Source organism: Heterodontus francisci, chromosome 14 (assembly GCF_036365525.1).
Source record: "Heterodontus francisci isolate sHetFra1 chromosome 14, sHetFra1.hap1, whole genome shotgun sequence".
NCBI lineage: Eukaryota > Metazoa > Chordata > Chondrichthyes > Heterodontiformes > Heterodontidae > Heterodontus > Heterodontus francisci.
In genome coordinates this window covers 100,883,352-100,905,008 of record NC_090384.1, presented here as the reverse complement: position 1 = coordinate 100,905,008, position 21,657 = coordinate 100,883,352, and the positions used below count along the sequence as shown (strand labels likewise).

Sequence of the window (21,657 nt, the reverse complement as noted above, 5' to 3'; positions counted from 1 at the left end):
ATGAACTCCCCAGACCAATTAAGGAACAACACAAGATTTCATATTTTAAGACTTTTACTATAACTAAGCTAAAAATCACAGCTACTTAGTAGGTTGCTAATGCACTAACTTACAAAGGTATTTCCCATTAATTTACTACAACACTTGAAAACTTCACACTAAATTTATATGTTACACAGTGTTCTCATCAAAATGATTATCTTTGCAGTCAAAAGTCCCACACTCCTCCCAATTGCAATGGGTTGGATCTCCCAGTGTCCTTCTCAAAAACCAATGTCCTCCATGCACTTCTTCTGAGCACATTCGACTGGTCCTCTGTTAATAAGGCAATCTCTGGTGATCCCATTAGTCTTTTCTCCTCCGCAAACCTCAACTTTTGAATCAGGTTCGAGTTTTAGCAGCCTTTTGCTGTATCAGTGTTCTGAGTGCAGTTGTTTCTCTCTCTCTTTCTTTTGAGGCTGCTGCTGCTGGTCATTGTGTCTTCCTTTCAGTCTGCCAGACTTAGGAGAGCCTGTTGAATTTATCCAGAACAAAAGTCAATAGTCATTTGCCTTTTACAATTCTCAGAGACCATGGGATGAATTTTACCAGCCCCCCGATGTCGGGGATCACAGTGGAGGGGGCCCCGAAAATACCCTCGGGAAAGGCCCAACATGGGCCTCGACACTGGGAAGGCCCCGCCCCATTTTATCAGTGGCGGTGAGGCCACGTGATGGACCCCCAGCCGCATGGCGACAGAGACTTAATTTAAATGAATGAGTAATGACTTGCCTTGTAGCAACAGCCAACCCCCGTCGATATTCTGGCTGATTGCCAGAACTACCGTGCCTTGGGATCTACATTCGGAGATCTGAGGCGTCACACTGGTGGGCAGGGGGGATGAGTGAAGTTCTCAGGGCAGTGGGGGGAGTGGGGAAAACTGTTCCTATTGGTTGCAGGGATGGGGCGGAAGGGGTTAAGGGTCAAGGTTAGTGATCGGGGGAAAGGCTGATATCTTTTTTGGGGCGAGGGGGCAATTTGCATATTGATTCCTCATTGTGGGGGGGGGGGTGCGGCGGTGGGAGAGGGAATTCAAAGTGCAATCAAAAGTTTCCTTCTTTTGACAGGTGCCTTTAAAAATGTGATTCTCACTGAAGGGTTTGAAGCCCTGCATCGTAGTGCCGGATGCCATTGCCAGGGATGGAGTTGCTGCCCCCTCTACGTTATTGGGGGCAAGCATTCCGCCCCATCCATGTAAATGAGCCACCATGCGAAATATCGCGTTGGTTCCGCGGTGATCATCTCGCGCATGCGCAGCGCCTCTTTTGAAGCTCCATATGTCTGACCATAGCAAAACCACCTGGGCCTTCGTTTGTTTCCATATGTTAACCATTGCAACTTAAATTTGAGTTTTCAGAGCCCCTGGCTCCCTGTTTACAATCTGAGAGTCTGGGAGAGCGAAACTCATTGTCCTTCAGGTGTTACATCCTTGCACTCTGCTTTCAAAAGGGTCTTTGATCTGGGTTCCTTGTTTTCCATAGTAACCAAGACCCCTGGCTTGGCTCTGGGCATTTTTAGTGTGAGGTCACATGTCTCCTCCAACTCCATTCTACACTGCATTAAAGATCACAGTTTGAAAACATAAGCATACTACCAAGTCCAGAGTTCACAACAGCTGGCCCGTCAGGCCTGCCCCACACATCACGATAGCTCGAACATCCTGATCACCTCTTCTGCCGCGGCTGAGGTCGGCAGCTGGCGAAAGAAGTGGCGCCCCGGCCCACGCTAGCCACCTGTCGGTGAGCCCGTCGCAATCTTCAGTGCAGTGGCTCATTCGAACGGACAGGGCAGCCCGCACCCCCCCCCACTCACATGGGTTTTCAAAGGGCTTTGAGCCCTTCCGGCAGATTTTAAGATTTTGGAAGACAATAACAAAAACAGTTAGACGCAGTACTTTTGGCCTTCTCCCACCAAACACCCACCACCCTGCAATGATCATAAAATTGAATGGTTGCCCTCTCTGGCTTTCCTTTTTCAAATGCCCTACCCACCCCCCCCCCCACAAAATGCATAAACAATAAACTTTACCCCTTCCTAAATCCCCTCCGCTAATGAGAAGATTTTATTGCTGCTCCCCCCTCCTGCACAGAAAAAATGATCAGCTTCCTCCTGTCAACCAGTCAACCCAGACGGGGATCGGAAGGTGCGGTAGTGCCGGCCAGCGGCACAAAGATTGCAACCGAACAGGCATGCAATTAACTCAGAGATGAACATTTAGTGAAATATGTAAATGCTGGGCCTGTCGGCCAGTTGCGGGGGTCGGATGAGGGGCTGGGCCAGCATGGGGCCTCTCCGCCTCTGTGAAGATTGGGCCGGGCCCTCATGGCATCTGGGTCAGGGGCGGGCCTCCTCTGGAATGATCTCCAGGCCTCTCCCGCCACGGACCTCGACGCCTGGGGGTGGAAAACTAAATTCAGCCCTTCCTCTCCAACACTCTCTCCTCCCATTCCCCCACCACCCTTGACCCACTCCCACCACAAAACCCGCCAGAAAAAAACCCAGGGGCAATAGGGGGAAAAATTCTCTGACCGCCTTGGGTTCAGAACCAGGAGACCGCACAGAACGCATGTCATCTATAAAGATGTTTACCTTGTGTTCGGCCCTAAGGAAAGCAAGAACCTTAGAGTCGTTCAGAAAACAGTCCGATGCAGCAATGGTGGGGAAGGAGCTTTTGGATTTGATGAGCTAAGATGGCCTTAACTGCCTTGTTTGTTGGTAAACATCTTACGTGTGCTGGACAGCGAACGGGAGGTTTCCACAGCCTTGGCAATTCAGCCATCATGTATTATTGCCTGACTGAAGCCTCCGATTGGAAGCAGCCTTATTCTGCTTTCCAAAGTGTGCTGAAACATTGGCCAAAAGGAAATCGCCATTGTACTGTAGATCATAACCGTGGATCTTTGAGAAGGAGCTGGGGCTGTAAGAAACACATATCATCCACGTCTTGATGAACAGCTCATTAGCTCTTGAAACCACAAACGTTCAGACTCAGACAATGAGAGTACTGCCCACTGAGCCCTGAGACACATCTCTTCCCCAGTTCTGCACTTCAAACATTAAGTTATTTTCTCCCTTTTTTGAGGCCAGCAGTCTGTTGTGTGTTTTTTGAGCTGCAGTTTTAACTGATTCAATTTGACGTAAGCAAGGTCAGCAGACTGGAAGTCTGTATTTGAATTATTACACTACAATCTGTTATTTATTTATTTTTTATTTAGAGATACAGCACTGAAACAGGTCCTTCGGCCCACCGAGTCTATGCCGACCATCAACCACGCATTTATACTAATCCTATACTAATTCCATATTCCTACCACATCCCCATCTGTCCCTATATTTTCCCTACCACCTACCTATACTAGGGGCAATTTATAATGGCCAATTTACCTATCAACCTGCAAGTCTTTGGCATGTGGGAGGAAACCGGAGCACCCGGAGAAAACCCACGCAGACACAGGGAGAACTTGCAAACTCCACACAGGCAGTACGCAGAATTGAACCCGGGTCCCTGGAGCTGTGAGGCTGCGGTGCTAACCACTGCGCCACTGTGCTGTTGGAAGGCCAATTGTACTGCTGGGGTTTATTTGAGTTTTTTTTGTGTGTGTCTGGTAGAGTTGCCACCTCTTAGTTGGGCATATTCCTGGAGGTTGACCTCATGCCTTCAACTGCCCTCCCCCCACACTCCCACCATTGGTCCATTCTCCAGGGGCGCTGCCACCCCACGGCCAATCAGAAAGTGCACAGGCTCTTTGGGCAGAATTTAACTGCCAAGTGGGAGGTGGGTTCTCGTGCAGGCGGGGGTGTTAAAGCCTTGAAAAGTTCCACCGGATCAGGAACATGATCCTGCCCACTTCCGGGTTTAACAGGGGTGCGTTTGGAGGTGAGCGGGCATCCCCAAGGAGCTGTCAAGTCAGTAATTTCAATATCTAAATAGGCAATTGACTTGAATTTAACCCAAGATTCTGGTTTTAACAGTCAATGCATGGGTTTCCCTGAGCTGTGTTAAACTCACCAGGATCTATAAGGTGAGAGCACAGTGAGGAGTCATCAATCAATGAAACTGACATGCTGGAAAGCCTTTAAAGAGTGAAACTGCATAGCTGCTGTCCTGCCTATGAGAAAGGTTTGTGCTCACAGGACTTTTTCTGAGCATCAGATTTCATTGCTTCGCAGGTGAGTTCCAACATTTTGGAAATCAGTACACCCATCTTTGACTTTACTCCCCTTGATCTGATCTTCCCTGCTGTCAGTCTTCACTGCAGCATGGGAGCAGTTTATGCTGCTCTACCTTGGACCTCTGATGAGGAACAAGAGAAGCAGAAACAGCAGCAGCTCCTTTTCTTCAGCCACACACCACCCTCCAGGAGAGGTGATGGACTCAGAGTTGAAGGAGGTGAGACTCACAACACTGGTCCTACAGGCAGAGGATCAGCTCTTTCAAAATATGTAAGCACCAGAACCTCGGGAGGTTCAAGCTTTCATGGCAGGTCATTGCTGACATCTGCAGCCTCCTGGAACAAGACCTCTTTCGCTGTGCACCCGCTAGGCATGCATTGCCAGTGGCCGTCAAGGTGCCTATCACAGGAGGGCCACCCTGAGTTTTCTGCCTCTCTCTGGAGCTCTGCACTCTCTTCTCCTGCAAGGAGAGAAAGCAGAGAATTATGAGTATGAGGAATAGATTGTGTGGAGATAATGGAAGGACAATATTTGCAGAGTGTGATTGTGAGGCATGGGTGTGAAATGGCACAAAGATGAGGGTGAGTGTGAGTGTTGGCTGGTCAGATGGGGATGTGAGGAAGTGCCTGGAGAGCGATGAAAGAGTGGGAGCTGCCAGGTGTGTTAGTCTGAGAACTGCGGTATAGGAGAATGCTGGGGATGTCAGAGTGTGGGGTTTGGCACCTGAAAGTGTGAGGCAACTCACCTTTCCTGCCCTTATTAGGTCATTGAACCACTTGGGGCACTGTACCCAGGTTTGAGGGATCACACACTTGCTGCTCACTTCCTCAGCCACTTCCATCCATACCTGCTTAGCCCGAGAGCCTGGCCTCTTCCTCCCATCCACGGGAAACAGCACTTCACTGCAGTCCCTCAGGCCCCACAGCAGAACCTCCAGGATGAGCATTCCCAGGTCTCTTCTCCATTCCTGTGGTTGCTGAGGTTTCAGGAAGCAATGCCAAATACAACCACACTGACCCCTGCTGAAGTCCCTTTAACTAAAGATCCTTCCTTTAACAGTGTGCAGATTGGCATCATGCCTGCACTCTATGATTGGTTTGGAAACCTGGAAGCGGGATGCTAATGTAGGGGCTGAGTTAAAAAACCACAGCAAAGCTGGCCAAGGATCCTTCGACAGCGCTTTCCGAGCCCATGACGTCTACTACCTAGGACAAGGATAACAGATGCATGGGAACACCACCAAGTTCCCCTCCAAGTCACACACCATCCTGACTTGGAACTATATCACTGTTCCTTCACTGTTACTGGGTCAAGATCCTGAAACTCTCTTCCTAACAGCACTGTGGGTGTACTGACCCCACATGGACTGCAGCGGCTCACCATCACCTCCTCAAGAGCAATTAGGGATGGGCTTTCCAGTGACACCCACATCAAATGAACGAATAATTTAAAAAAAATGGTTTCCCAACCTGCTGGAAGTGGGTCTTTCTTTGGTAAAATTCTGCTCTTTGTTATCTGATTGTATTAATTTTGACACTTAGTAAAAACAGTCCTTTTTATGCCATCTCCAATATTTTTCTAACTGCTAAATAAAAATGTTCAAGGAAAATGCTTTTTTGTTAAATGTCTCCCTTCTTACAATTCTTATCTTTTGAGTTCTTGTTCTCAGCAGATGAATCTACAATTCCTGGAAGATTCCAGACAACCCGAGGGGATCCCAGTGCCTGAATCCCAGTAGCTATCAGAGTGGTTTGGTTGGGTTGGGTGGGGTGGAGCTGCCCCAATATTGGTGTGACTCCATCACGTCGTATCACGGTGTAACACATCAGCAGACTTTGTGCCTTGTTCAACCTGGAGCTCCAGCAAGGTGGGAAAAGACATGACTTGGGGAAGGGGCTCCTGGACAGGAAGAAGCCGCTGATGGAGTCCCTGAACCCTCTTGCGGTGGTAGATGATGTGCTGAGGCTCCTCGCCTTGCATTGAAAAGCTGCCCCAGTCTGACGTCGTGTTAAAAACCTCGGTATCTCTTCAAGATATGAACGGAGAATGGCGGATGCAGAGTCCATGAACTCCCCGGCTGCTTCTCCCTTTCTGGGGCTGCACATCAGCTCGCCTCCCACTTTCAGGTAAAGCGGAGACATCAGCAGTGCAACAATGTGCTGGCATTGCTCACTGGGGATATTTGATTTCAAATGCAAAGGGTAACGAGCTGGGAGAGGAGGAAGGGAAAAATGTTCAAGCATTTAAAAGGGGGGATGAGATGCTGAAACCTCCAGGATTTCCTGCAGCAGACACAGGGAGCTGAACTCCTCTCCCTGATTGATGCAGTAACACGAGCAATGGGGGTTTCATTTCACTTATTTGCACCTTATTTTATTTGTTGGCGAGGGTTTTTTTTTCCCCCTTGCGTTGCAAATCGTTGTATAAAGTGTTTTTCTTTGCCGGAAATTATTTCAGGGCGTGGACAGCTCCGAGTGAGAATGAACCTGGAGATAAAAGCTGGGGGAGTTTTAAATTTAAATGTCAAAAAAAGGCAGCATCTTTGGAAATTGCAACTTTAAAAAAAAATCCAAGTGTTCTCTTATTCTGTAATTTCCACGTTCGTTTCTTAAAGTAATCTGGAATTGTGACGGTCTCGGATTGTTTATTGGGATAATGAGCCAGTTACATATATATATATATATATATATATATGTGTGTGCATGAATAAAACTTGCTAGATATTGGGCAGTGCAGTGCTTAAACTCTGAAAAAGACGGCCCGGAAGCAGACTATCAAATTGCAGCTTGTTGTGAATTAAAGCCTTGAATTGGTTGTTAGGCTGCTTGGTTCCCGGGAATCAGCTGATATATGGATTCAAGCTCCACTCCAGAGACCTGAGCACAAAATCTAGGATAAGGAGACCCTGTCTGCTGTCATAACTGGACGGAAAAGATCCTGTGGCACTAATTTTTTTAAAAAAAGCAAGGGAGTTCTCCCTGTATCCTGGCTGATAGTTATCACCCAACCTACATAACATATACAAAAAAAAACAGATTATCTGGTTATTATCACATTGCTGTTTGTGGGAGCTTGCTGTGCACATATGGGCTGTAGCATATCCAACATTACAACAGTGACTACACTTCAAAAGTACATCATTGGCTGTAAAGTGCTTTGGGATGTCCTGAGGTCATGAAAGATGCTATATAGAGACAAGACTGTCTTTGTTGAATCATCTGCTATACAGGGTCTGAATGAGACATGTTCTGCTCTTAATAGGTTGGGTTTTCCTGGGAATTTTACTGGTGTTCTTTTGGGAAAAATTGTGTCCTGCCATTCCATGTATTTAGGATCACATCCCTTTGGTTCATGGAGACATAAATCAGTCCAATTCTCTTATATGGCACAATTTTTCCAGGATTTTTAAACCAGTGGAATGGGTAATTGTCTTCCATTATTCTGTCCATTTGCAATTGAGACCAGTAGTTGACTGGTTTAGGGCTCTTTTTTTCTAGAAATGAGGAAACTGAGAGGTTACTGGAAATAGCTCTTTAAATCTATGATGGGGGTTCAATAAGGTAGGCATAAAAATGTTTCCACTTATGGGGGAGTCCAGAACTAGAGGCTATGAGTACAGGATGGTCACTGATAATTCCAAAAGGAATTCAGGAGAAATTTCTTTGCTTCAACTAATGAGAACTCACATGGAGTGGTTGAGGTGAATATCTAGCATCCCCTTAAATACATCTATGTGAAACACATGAGGGAGAAAGGAATGCTGATGGAATTAGACTAAGTAAATTGGAAGGAAGTTCATGTGAAGCATAAATTGGAAACCTAGACCTGTTGGGACAAATGGCCTGTTATGGCTGTAAAATTCCATGTAAAATCACATTTTTATTACACAGATCATGGGTTTTTTTCCCTCCAGCCCTTCAAATCTGTTATGTCTGTGCTCCTCCAATTCTGACCATTGATGGGCCGAATGGCCTCCTCTGAGCCATCATACGAACATATGAATTAGGAACAGGAGTAGGCTACTCGGCCCTTCGAGCCTGCTCTGCCTGTCAACAAGTTCATGTGTGAATTGATTATTCCACATTTCCACCTACCCCCGATAATCTTCCGCCCCATTGCTTATCAAGAATCTATCTACCTCTGCCTTAAAAATATTCAAAGACTCTGCTTCCGCCGCCTTTTGAAGAAGAGAATTCCAAAGACTCGCGATCCTCTGAGAGAAAAAATGTCTCCTCATCTCTGTCTTAAATGGGCGACCCCTTATTTTTAAACAGTAACCCCTAGTTCTAGATTCTCCCACAAGGGGAAACATCCTTTCCACATCCACCCTGTCAAGACCTTTCAGGATCTTATATGTTTCAATCAAGTCGCCTCTTATTCTTCTAAATTCTAGCGGATACAATCCTAGCCTGTCCAATCTTTCCTTGTAAGACAGCCTGCCTATTCCAGGTATTAGTCTAGTAAACCTTCTCTGAACTGCTTCCAACACATTTACATCCGTCCTTAAATAAGGAGACCAGTACTGTACACAGTACTCCAGATGTGGTCTCACCAATACCCTGTATAGCTGAAGCGTAACCTCCCTACTTTTGTATTCAATTCCCTCACAATAAACAATAACATTCTATTAACTTTCCTAATTACATGCTGTAATATTAATCCTGCATACTAACCTTTTGCAATTCATACACTAGGACACTCAGATCCCTCTGCATCTCAGAGCTCTGCAATCTCTCGCCATTTAGATAATATGCTTTTTATTCTTCCTGCCAAAGTGGGCAATTTCGCACTTTTCCACATGATACTCCATTTGCCAGGTCTTTGCCCAGTCACTTAACCTATCTATATCCCTTTGTGGTCCCCTTATGTCCTCTTCACAACTTACTTTCCTACCTATCTTTGTGTCATCAGCAAATTTAGCAACCATACCTTTGGTCCCTTCATCTAAGTCATTTATATAAATTGTAAAAAGTTGAGGCCCTAGCACAGATCCCTGTGGCACACCACTTGTTACATCTTGTCAACCAGAAAATGACCCATTTATGCCTACTCTCTATTTCCTGTTAGCTAACCAGTCTTCTTTCCATGCCAATATGTTGCCCCCTACACAATTAGCTTTTATTTTCTGCAGTAATCTTTGATGTGGCATCTTATCAAATGCCTTCTGGTTATCTAAGTATAATGCATCCTTTATCCACAGCACATGTAACTCCCTCAAAGAACTCCAATAAATTGGTTACACATGATTTTCCTTTCACAAAATCATGTTGACTCTGCCTGATTACCTTAATTTTTTTCTAAATGCCCTGCTGTAATGTCTTTAATAATAGATTCTAACATTTTCCCTGAGACAGATGTTAAGCTAACTGTCCTGTAGTTTCCTGCTTTCTGTCTCCCTTTTTGAATAAAGGAGTTACATTTGCTATTTTCCAATCTAACGGAACCTTCCCTGAATCTAGGGAATTTTTGAAAATTAAAACTTTTGCATCAACTATCTCACTAGCCACTTCTTATAACACCCTAGGATGAAGTCCATCAGGACCTGGGGACTTGTCAGCCCGCAGCTCCAACAATTTGTTCACTACCATTTCCCTGGTGATTGTAATTTTCTTGAGTTCCTCCTCCCTTCCATTTCCTGACTTACAGCTAATACTGGGATGTTACTTTTATCCTCAATAGTGAAGACCGATGTAAAATATCTGTTCAATTCATCTGCCATCTCCTTATTATCCATTATTAATTCCCCAGGCTCACTTTCTATAGGACCAATGCTCACTTTAATGCTTTTTAAAATATCTATAGAAACTCTTCTATCTGTCTTTATATTTTTAGCTAGGTTTCTCTCGTATTCTAATTTTACCTTCCTTATCAATCTTTTAGTCATTCTTTGCTGTTCTTTATATTCTGACCTGCCTCCCATCTTTGCACAATTATAGGCTTTTTCTTTAAGTGTGATACTATCTTTAACTGTTTTAGTTAATAACTCTATGAGCATTCCCGATTTTAAACGCCAATTGATTGCAATCTGTGCCTTCAGCTGCCGGGGACTTAAACTCTAGCATTCCATCTCTAACCTCCCTTCCCGTCTCTACCCCTCTCTCCTCCTTTACTACGTTTCTTTGAAACCTGCCTCTTTGACCAAGCTTTTGGTCACCTGTCCTAATATTGCCTTTCGTGGCTCAGTGTCGTATTTTGTTTGATAACACTCCTGTGAAAGGATTTCTGCCAGTGTTTTGGGAATTGCATTTTGTGATTCCCCGTAATTTTCTGTGAAAACCAGAAATTGCTGTCCAGGATCATGACAACAGGAAAGCTGTTATTTTAAGTGTTAAGTGTCTATCTGGTTGGTGTGAGACTGACTGTCACATATAGACCAGATCAGGTAAATATGGCAGTCGTCGTCCTTCATTCATGTCCTTGAGGGAAGGAAATCTGCCATCCTTAACCGATCTGGGCCGAAATGTGACTCCAGTCCCACAGCAATGTGGTTGACTCTTACCTGCCCTCTGAAGTGGCCTAGCTCGCCATTCAACTGTATCAAAAACCATACTTGCACCTTCTCAGGGGCAACTAAGGATAGACGAGCAATGCCTACATTGCCAGGCTGAAGTTTTTAAAAGTTCAGAACAACAACTTATATTTATGTAGCTTCTTTAATGTCATGAAATGTTCCTAGGTTCTTCTCAGGAGTGTTATCAAGCGAAATCTGACACTGAGCCACATAAGGAGGTATTAGGTCAGATAACCAAAAGCTTGGCCAAGAGGTAGTTTTGAGTTAAAAACAAAGTGCTGGAAATACTCAGCAGATCAGTCAGCATCTGTGGAGAGAGAAGCAGAGTTAACATTTCAGGTCTGTAACCTTTCATCAGAACTGAAACATGAACTCTATTTCTGTCTCCACAGATGCTGCCAGATCCGCTGAGTATTTACAGCACTTTGTTTTTGTTTCCAAATTCCAACATCTGTAGTATTTTGCTTTGATTTTAGGTCGTTTTGGGGAGTGTCTTCAAGGGGGAAAGTGAGGTAGGGAGGTGGAGAGGTTTAGGGAGAGAATTCCAGAGCTTCAGGCCTTGACAACTGAAGGCACTTGCCCACTCCTTCAATAATCTGCTCAGTTCTCCCATATTTCTTTCCACACTCGAAATTCATTAAGGCCATTTCTGAAGCATCACATGAACATAGGGAGAGACCCTTTCACCCGAAAACGGAAACTCGAGGAGTTATGAGAAACTAGGTCTCAGGCCTCATTATTGTTGTCTGGGTGAGACTGCCAGCTCCTCCACAGGCAGCTCATTCTGCTGGAGAAGCAAAAGTTCGACCCGCCCTCACGCCTTCCTGGCAACAGCCCTCGGGCAAGTGCCAGGGTGGGGTAGCTGGTATTAGCTGCTGGGCGTGTTGTGGAGTTGGGAGGAAAGCTCCTCCCCTTCATCAATTTAAAAAGAAAGCTAAACTTACCCTTTCACTGCCTAGGCCGCATCCACATCCTAATCTAGTGGCGCAGTGGTTAGCACCGCAGCCTCACAGTTCCAGCGACCCGGGTTCAATTCTGGGTACTGCTTGTGTGGAGTTTGCAAGTTCTCCCTGTGTCTGCGTGGCTTTCCTCCGGGTGCTCCGGTTTCCTCCCACATGCCAAAGACTTGCAGGTTGATAGGTTAATTGGCCATTATAAATTGCCCCTAGTATAGGTAGGGAAATATAGGGACAGGTGGGGATGTGGTAGGAATATGGAATTAGTGTAGGATTAGTATAAATGGGTGGTTGATGGTCGGCACAGACTCGGTGGGCCGAAGGGCCTGTTTCAGTGCTGTATAAACTAAACTAAACTAAAATGTAGTAGGCCCTAGGGCAGCTCACTTTGGTACAGAGTCCTTAAAACAGGCACAAGGTATTTGCGTACAGAAATAATCTAATGTCTGTTTTAGGCAGCCACCACAGATGCTTAAAAAGTGGCCTGATCAAACTTCTGGTCAGACTTTGTTGTAGGCATTGTTCGGCACAGGACCTTGGTGCCAAAATTGGGCCTAATTGTACCATTTACACCTGTAAAAGGGGTGCAATGAGGACCAGTTTCTACCCCAATCTCTGTCCGCAGGCTGTTCATGACACAGCTTTACCAGCGTCTGTGTAAAATAATTAAAAAATAAACTGTTTGTGCACCTTCCCTTCTGTGTGTTTGAACCCGTGCCTCAGTCCTGGTTCCAGAGTTTAAAGCAATATCCAGATGTATTACTAGGGTTCAGTTTCTCCTCTCCCCTTAAAGATCTTGAATACAGGAATAATATCTCCTCCCGAGCCTCCTGTTCAATGTAAACAATCTCGACATTTCCGCCCTCTCCTCAGCTTTGATGCTTTAAGCTGGGGCTTACTTTGGGTTCTATATTCGTTGCCCTGGTAACCTGGCTGTAACAGGCAACTGGAATCGTATGCGTTATTCCAGACGTGGCTGCACTCGTGCTTTGCACAGATTCATATGAGATTTATAAATAAGGAAGAATTTCTCAAGCATCTTTCAGAACTGCAGTTACAACTGATGCCATTTGTTTGCACCTTTTTGTTTGAGTTGGGATTTATACACTTCAAATAAAGTCTGCATTTAATATTCATTAGTGATATCCCATCAAGTGATGATAGGAATGGTGATTTTGTCTGCGGGTGATAGCTAAACGAAAGCACTGATGTTGGAAACAGCCTGAAATTACAGGTGTATAAATATGCAGTTAGTTAATTGAAGAGCCACTGAACTTAATAGCTTGGATTAAAATGCTGATTTCCCCCACAATACAATGTAGCATGATTGGTCAATTGTGCCAAGTTTTATTTTGGTGTCTTAAATTGAGTTGTTCTTACAGGTTCAGTCAAATAAAATGTTCTACTCAACGTTGACAATTTGTAAAAGATTGTTGCAATCTATTTTGGATTTTGTGAGTGGCGGGTTGTATCTGTTAAAATAGCTCAGTGTCAGTTGTGGCTCAGTGGGCAGTGCCCTCACCTCTGAATCAGAAGATCATGGGTTTGAGTTCATCTCTGGAGACTTGAGCACCTAACCCAGGCTGATGTTCCTCGTGCAGTACCAGGGGGTGCTGCACTGTCAGCGATGCTGTCTTTCAGGTGAGATGTTAGACTGATGCCCCATGTTTGCTGCTGACCATCAAATACTTTTGACACCGGAATGGCCTTTAATCCGTGAACCTACACCAAACATTGAGCGTAATGCATCGACTCTCCAATTACGGAATTTCCAATAACTATTTAGGTGTTTAATTGGATTTCCATCGGTCAGGCGGGTGTCAGTATTGGCTCAGAGGTAAAACTGGCATAAATCCAGGCTGACTCACTCCGAGCCTTTCGAGCTCCATACGGGTCAGTCGGCAGGTAACATCCCGGGGGAGGGGCCAATGCTCCTCCTTCTCCTTCTCCTGGCTCCATATTAAGGTAACTTCATCTTTCTTCAGAGGCCTCCAGTGGTCTGTTTTAAACACCTGAATTATTTGATCGGTCATACAAGAACATCACCCACAGTTATTTCTAACCTTCGATATCTAGCGGATGAGGGGGTTCTTCAGAGATAAAAGGCCTGATTTTAATCTGGGAGGCTCCTGGCTACAAGGAAGTGTTAGGAAGGTAAATCAAATTTACTCAGGCTTCATCTGGCCCTGATCTCTCCTCCCACCATGTTTCATAGGAGGCTGCAGTGCGCTGTGTGATTCTTCGTTGGAATTGCATCACTGTCCGAATGACATCATCAGACCCCTAACTTTTGAATATTAATGAGGTGGTCGCCTTTCCTATGACCCGATTTGGTGTATTTAAAACTACGATGGGTGCGAAATACGTTGGGAACAAAGCAGGTATTGCCCACCATTCCTGCCATTTTAACCCCACACCTGTACCATTCTCGCCATTTTTACAACCTGGAGGTTACCATTCACCAGAAACTGAACTGGACCAGCCACATATACTGTGGCAGAGGCTGGGAATTCTGCAGTGAGTAACTCACCTCCGGACTCCCAATGCCTGTGCATCATTGTTACGACCCAGTGGGAAGGGTGCCGAGGGTGTCCTCTCAGCCTTCACCTGGTCTTGCCATAACAGGGTTTAATTTTGAACACACCATGTTTTTAGCTCCCGCTTGGTGAATCCTTGTTCACTGCTGTCCAATTATAAGACAAAGAAACCAGCACAACAGGCTTTTTTTAGAAGAAAAGTTGAAATTTATTAAACTTAAACTCTAATTGGGTTGACACCTACGGATACACAGCACGCCTATGCTAGCATGCACATGCAATACACACATGCAGATAGAGACAGAAAAGAGCAGAAGAAAATCAAGTGGAAAAGTCTGAGGCAGTATCTGAAGAGTTTTTGTTACGGTTCTTCGAGCTCACTGTAGAGTCCTTGATTGTAGGTAGATCATGCTTTTTGTTGGGACCTAGTATTCTTCTTAAACCTTGTTTTCAGTAGGAGACTTTTCTCTCTTGGGGTTCAAGTGTCTTCAGTGGACTCAGAGGCTTGTGAGAAAGAGATGGGAGCAGACAGGAGAGATCTTCTCAGTCCAGGAGCAAACAGACACCCTGCCCAAACTGTTTGTACAAATTCAAAAACTCAGGTTGCCCAGCAAGTTAGTCATATGACTAGTTGGTTTGACCATGTCCGTTTATATATTCGGCCATCCTGGTAGTCAACCTGGAATGCGAGCTCCCCCATCTTCAACGTCTGGTGATCAAAATTCCATTGTGGGTTGAATGTCAGGCAATGGTTGCTTTGTCCTTCCAAACACTCTCTGTTAATATGCAAATGTTTTTCCAGCCACAGCTGATCTATCTTACAAGTCCTTTATTAATAGAGGTGTGCAAAGGAAACCCGACGGGAGCCCGAATTCTGAACCCGGAAGTCTGACCCCAACCGACCCGAACCCGACGCACGTCGTCAGGACCCGTTGGGGTCGTGTCGGTTGGCAGGCCTTTACATCAGTACATCGGTAAAGGCCTGCTACCCGACTTGATCCCAACGGGATCCAACGGCATGTGTCGGGTTCGGGTCAGGTTGGGCCTCCTGGTCCAGCATTCAGATTTGGGTCGGGCTTCCTTTGCACACCTCTATTTCTTAACTCCAGTAACAGTTTAAAATCAATGTTCATGACAAAATTAATGTGCCTCATTCTTGGCAGGTGGGGGCCTAGCACGACAATCATCGACAAGGCACAAGTCAGGGGTGTGTAGGAATCCTCCCCATTTGCCTGGATGGGTGCGGCTCCAACAACACTCAAGAAGCTCGATGCCATCCGGGACAAAGCAGCCCACTTGATTGGCACCCCATCCACCACCTTCAACATTCACTCCCTCCACCACCAACGCACAGTGGCAGCACTGTGTACCATCTACAAGATGCACTGCAGCAACTCACCAAGGCTCCTTTGATAGCACCTTTCAAACTCGTGACATCTTTCACCTAGAAGGACAAAGACAGCAAATACATGGGAACACCACCACCTGCAAGTTCCCCTCCAAGCCACACACCATCCTGACTTGGAACTATTTCACTGTTCCTTCACTGTCGCTAGGTCAAAATCCTGGAACTCCCTTCCTAACAGCACTGTGGGTGTACCTACTGCACATGGACTGCAGCAGCTCAAGAAGGCAGCTCACCACCATCTTCTTAAGGGCAGTTAGAGATGGGCAACAAATGCTGGCCTAGCCAGTGAGCCCCACATTCTATGAAACCCGCTCTGGTCTTTTTAACCCCATGTTCACACCATTCTCGCCATTTAAACCCATTCCTGCAACAATTCAGCCATTTTAACCCCACTCCCACTCTCCTGCCATTTTAACCCCTCACTTGCACCATTCCTGCAATTGTAACCTCACGTCTGCCGTTTTAACCCCAAGCCTGCACCATTCCTGCCATTCTAACTCCCTGCCTGACCTCTGACATTTTTAGCCCCATTCCTGCCTGGACAAGGGGTTAACATCAGGCTAACAGCTTTGTAGAACAATACAGTTTTAGAGCCACTTGCTCTAGTGCCAGATCAGCATAAGTCACGTTAATTCTGTGGGGTGAGTGGAAGCGAGGATGTTATTTTGAATTAATTCAATTAAATTTTTCCCTGAGCTAAAAAACGATCCATCCACAGAGGGAATATGGGCAAGAATTTACTGTCAGCCATGTCATTGTGCTAACACTTAGGCCGGGATTTTATTCTGACGACGGGGGTCTCGACTTCCGCAAAAAGCATCATCGAGAATCTGCGTCGCCTCTTCTGCGGGAGGCCCGCCGAATCGAGTGTCAGTCGGGCACCTAAGTGGACAGCGGCGGGCCTCCCATCACCGGGGTCCTCGATCCTGTGGAAGTCCAACCCTCTGAGAGCTGCTGGCCAATCAGAGGCTGGCTGCTCTTTAACTGAGCAGCGCCACTGTGGAGGTGATGGCTGCTGTTCGTAGTGTGCCCACCCAAGGTCCAGGAGTGGCGCTGGACCCAGGCGACAGACAGGTCATGGTGGGAGGGGTTTTGTAGGGTGGGTGGGAGGGCTTGGGGAAGGGGGATGTAGGGGGGATTGGTAGCAAGAGCAGGGGTGTGGCTCTCAGCGGGCCCTACACTTCCCCATGCCGAGTCCCTCAGTCAGGCACTTAAGTGCCTTTTAACGAGGGACCCCCGCCCCCCCCAAACCGGAGCAGGAAGTAGCCTGCACCATTTTCCTGCTGTGCTTCCCGTGCACTGACATGGCTGTCTGCCGCTTGGTAATTGCAGCAGTGGAGCGATGAGGCCCTTAATTGAGCATTAATTGCCCAGTTAAGAGCCTCAATTGGTGATGGGGCAGGAAGGCCGTTCACAAGCCTTCCTGCTCTGGAGTTGATTTTGGCAGAGGCGGGAAGGTGGCGGGGGCCCCACGCACCACCAACTCACCCGATTTATATGCTCTCTCCGTCTCCAAACCCACCGCGGGGTCGAGCAAAAAATTCCCCGCTTAATTTTTTTTATGCCTTCATGGGACGTGGGCGTCAGTTCCAAGTTCAGCATTTATTGCCCATCCCTAATTGTCCTTCATGCACTTGTGACAAATTCCTGACCCTGCTATTTTAACTGAGGTGTTAACTTGTTTTATTTTGTAAATGGTTTAATGTCTCTGTTAAAACATCAGAGAGAGGGTGTAAAGTATTAACTGCTGGTATGACAGCGTGACTGACTGGACCCTGTATGCCAAGAAGAGGATAGAAGCAGCTGAGGGTGTGAAGTAGCACAGCCTGCTCGCAGAGATCTGATTGCACAGCACGAAGAAACAAAGACCATTGTGTTTTCTGGGCTCCTTTGGAGACGCATTGCACTGGCACTGGACTGTTCAGAACGAAGAGACGAAATGAGAACGTGATTAAGGGGAAAGGTCTTTGAAGAAAGGGAGTCCAGACAGAGGGAAAGCAACACAGCAATTTAGCCAAGAGGTAAGACAGTTTAATAGGAGGCCCCACAATAATGCCAAGAGGTGGCTTCAGCAAGAAATGATCACTGTTCATTTAAGTGACCAGTGTATATCTGTGGTGAAGGCAATTCTCTTCTAAGAGACAGCCTTCAACCATGACCATCTGGTGTCAATTGACATCATTGCATCTGTTATATCATCATAGAGCACAGAAGGAGACCATTCAGCCCACCATTCTTTCTCAATAACCCCGAACATTTTTTCCATTTCAGCTGTTTGTCCAATTCTAGTTTGTGGTCACATATTATTGTTCAGAGTCACGGCTCTTAGCCCTCCTCCCAACCCTGACCGCAAAATGGCAGATGGTTTGGGCTGCAGTTACATTGCAATCGCAGTGTCAGTGTGTGAAGTGGTTTCTCTTCACTTCAACGGTTAGATGGGATAATTCTGCAGTGCCAGCTGGAAAACAAAGAACGTGCATTTATATAGCGCCTTTCAACATCTCACAATGTCCCAAATTACTTTACAGTCAATCAAGTACTCTTGTAGTCATTGCTGTGATGTAGGAAATGTGTCAGTGAATTTGTGCACAGAAAGCTCCCACAAACAGCTATGAGATAATGACTAGATAATGTGTTTTTTTGTGGTGTTGGTTAAGGGATAAATTTTGTCCCAGGACACCCCCGCAGTTCTTCAAAATGCTGTTATGGGATTTTTTACATCGGTCTCAGGGCCTATGGGGCATCAGTTTAACGTCTCATCTGAAAGATGGCACCTCTGACAGTGCAGCACTCCCTCACTACTGTATCAATCATGGAATTTGTGCTGAAGTCTCTGGAGTAGGACTTGAACTCACAACCTTGTGACCTAGAGGCAAGAGTGCTACCCATGGAGACAGGGGAACACCTAAAATAATAAAAACAAAATGCTGTGGGTGCTGGAAATCTGAAATCAAAACAGAAAATGCTGGAAATACTCAACAGGTCAGGCAGCATCTGTGAAGAAAGAAAGAGAGTTAACGTTTCAGATCAATGACCTTTCATCAGAACTGGGAAAAGTTAGAAATGTAGTAGACTTTGAGCAAATGAAAGGGGGGTGGGGGAGGGGAAGAAGAACACAAGGGAAGATCTGAGACAGGGTGGAAGACAGGAGAGATTAAATGACAGAAGGGTTCATGGTGCAAGGCCAAGGGGAGCGATAATCTCTCCTGCCTTCCACCCTGTCACAGGCTGAGGACACTATTCAGAGGAACTCCTGCACTGATGTCCTGGGGCTGAGATGATTGGCCTCCAACAACCACAACCATCTTCCTTTGTGTTGGGTATGACTCCAACCAGCGGAGAGTTTTCCCCCGATCCCCATTGACTCCAGTTTTGCTAGGGCTCCTTGATGCCATATTTGGTCAAATGCTGCCTTGATGTCAAGGGCAGTCACTCTCACCTCGCCTCTGGAGTTCAGCTCTTTTGTCCATGTTTGGACCAAGGCTGGAATGAGTTCAAGAGCTGAGTGGCCCTGGCAGAACCCAAACTGAGCGTCACTGAGCAGGTTTGCTGAGTAAGCACTCCCATGTCTGCCCAGTCTTGAGCTGCTAGATCTATTCTAAATGGGATAGATTCAGCACGGTGGTTGTGCCACACAGCAGAATGGAGAATGGACTTAGTTTCCACAAGGACTGTGCAGTGGTCACTCCTACCAATACCGTCAGGGACAGATGCATCTGTGACAGGTATTTTTTTTTTAATCGTTCATGGGATGCAGGTGTCACTGGATAGGCCAGCATTTATTGTCCATCCCTAATTGTCCTTGAACCGAGTGGCTTGCTAGGCCATCTCAGAGGGCATTTAAGAGTCAACCACATTGCTGTTGGTCTGGAGTCACATGTAGGCCAGACCAGATAAAGACGGCAGATTTCCTTCCCTAAAGGCCATTAGTGAACCAGATGGGTTTTTACAACAATCGACAATGGTTTCATGGCCATCATTAGACTAGCTTTTTAATTCCAGATTTATTAATTGAATTCAAATTCCACCATCTGCCGTGGTGGGATTCGAACCCATGTCCCCAGATTGGTGAAGGTGAGGTCAAGTCAGCTTTTCCTCTTGTAAGAACATAAGAAATAGGAGCAGGAGTGGGCTATTTGACAGCTTGAGGCTGTCCTGCCATTAATAAGATCATGGCTGATCTGATTATAGCCTTAACTCCACAATCCTGCCTGTCCCCATATCCCTTGACTCCCTTGTAGATGAAAAATCTGTCGAACTCAGTCTTGAATATATTGAATGACTCAGCCTCCACTGCTGTTGGGGAAGAGAATTTTATACACTAACAACCCTCTGAGAGAAGAAATTTCTCCTCATCTCCGTCTTAAAAGGGAAGCCCCTTAATTTGAAAGGGCATTAGTGAAACAGATGGGTTTTTACAACAATCTGGTAGTCTCATGATCATCAGTAATAGACTAGCTTTTTAATTCCCGATTTATTAATTAATTGTATTTAAACTCCCTCAGCTGCAGAGAGATTTGAACTCGTGTCTTTGGAGCATAAGTCCAGGCCTCTGGGTTACTAGTCCAGTAATATTACCACTATGCTACCATCTCTGTAATTGTGATTTGGTGAAATTACACCAATAGTGCATATATTATTGCTTTTTAAAATTCTTTCATGGGATGTGGGCATTGCTGGCATCCCTAATTGCCCTTGACAACTGAGTGGCTTGCTAGGCCGTTTCAGAGGACAGTTAAGAGTTAACCACATTGCTGTGGGTCTGAAGTCACATGTAGGCCAGACCAGGTAAGGACAGCAGATTGCCTTCCTGAAAGGACATTAGTGAACCCGATGCGTTTTTGCAACAATCTATGATAGTTTCAAGGTGCTATACCTGAGACTAGCTTTCAATTACAGACTTTATTTATTAATTAATTAAATTTGAACCTGTGTCCTGAGGGCATTAGCCATGGCCAGTGGATTACTAGCCCAGTGACATTACCCATATGCCACTGCCTCTCAGTTGATGCTCTTGAACAAACATTTTAATCAAATTCTTTTTCCCACTCTTTAATGGAGGTGTTAACCTGTGAATCTGAAGTGGTGAGGGGCTAGTGGAGTGTGTGAGAGTAGAAGAGTGTGGAGTTTAGCCACAGCGGAGTGACTGGGATAGAAGTATTGAAATTTTCATTTATATATTTTATTTTGCCTTGAGTTTAACTTTAACTTAACTTGATTCTATCTATTCAATGCTCAGAGCTGTTTAAAATTGTTTATTTGTCAAAGTTTATTTGTTGTTGCTTTGTTTGAGATGTCAGCCTTGGCTCTGGATAGTGCTGTGGTCTTTGAGTGAGAAGATTGCGGGTTTAAGACTCACTCCAGGGACTTGAGCACAAAATCTAGACTGACACAGAATAAAAAGGAACATTGAAGCCCTGGAGGGTGAAGAGTGTCGACTCACTAGGATGCTGTCAGATAGGAATCCATAGCTATGAGTAGAGACTCAAGATAATGTAAGTAGTTCCATGAGAACAGAGTAGGCTAAGAGGATGTTTTGTAGAGTTTTAAAATTTTTTGAAGCGTTTTAAAAGAATGACTAGGGGAAGAATATTTTTCATCTGGTTGTGGTGCCAGAAGGGCCTTAAACTTTAAATTGTGACGACTAAGGGAATGAGGAGAGAGAGAGGACAGGGGAAATTCTTTTCCTGGAAGCTTGTTGGAGTATGGGACAGTTTGCCACAGGGAATGGTTGATTTTTAGGGAAATGAACTGATAAATATTTGAAGATGAGGAAGATACAGGACTTTGGAAAGACAGCAGATTAGGTTTGGGTTACTCCAGCAAAGAGCTGACACTAACTCGATGGACCGAACGGCAGTCTTCTGTGTTGCAAACATCTGTGTTTATTTTGAATGGATTAACACCTTCACGAGAGAGAGAGAGAGAGAGACACACACACATACAATAACATCGCGAATTGTCACATTTATCTTTATGATATTTCTTGCATTAGGTACAAAGGTGTGACATGCAATGTGTATGAAATTTGAC

General features: G+C 45.5%; 1 protein-coding gene across 5 annotated transcripts in view; it reads left to right on the top strand.

Annotated features, from left to right (window-relative positions):
* The first annotated feature begins 6,243 nt into the window (after positions 1-6,243).
* The window catches only part of mapk8ip1b (mitogen-activated protein kinase 8 interacting protein 1b), a 248,713-nt gene continuing 233,299 nt past the window's right edge, over positions 6,244-21,657 (top strand). For 3 of the 5 annotated variants that reach the window (XM_068046629.1, XM_068046626.1, XM_068046627.1), the window contains exon 1: positions 17,398-17,645. Coding sequence is in view for 2 of the 5 variants with exons in the window: in XM_068046625.1 (XP_067902726.1) it covers positions 6,259-6,338 (80 nt within the window). In the remaining 3 variants the exon portion in view is untranslated. Of the gene's footprint in view, positions 6,339-17,397; positions 17,646-21,657 lie in introns of those variants that run through there. The other 2 variants (XM_068046625.1, XM_068046624.1) reach the window with 1 other exon arrangement.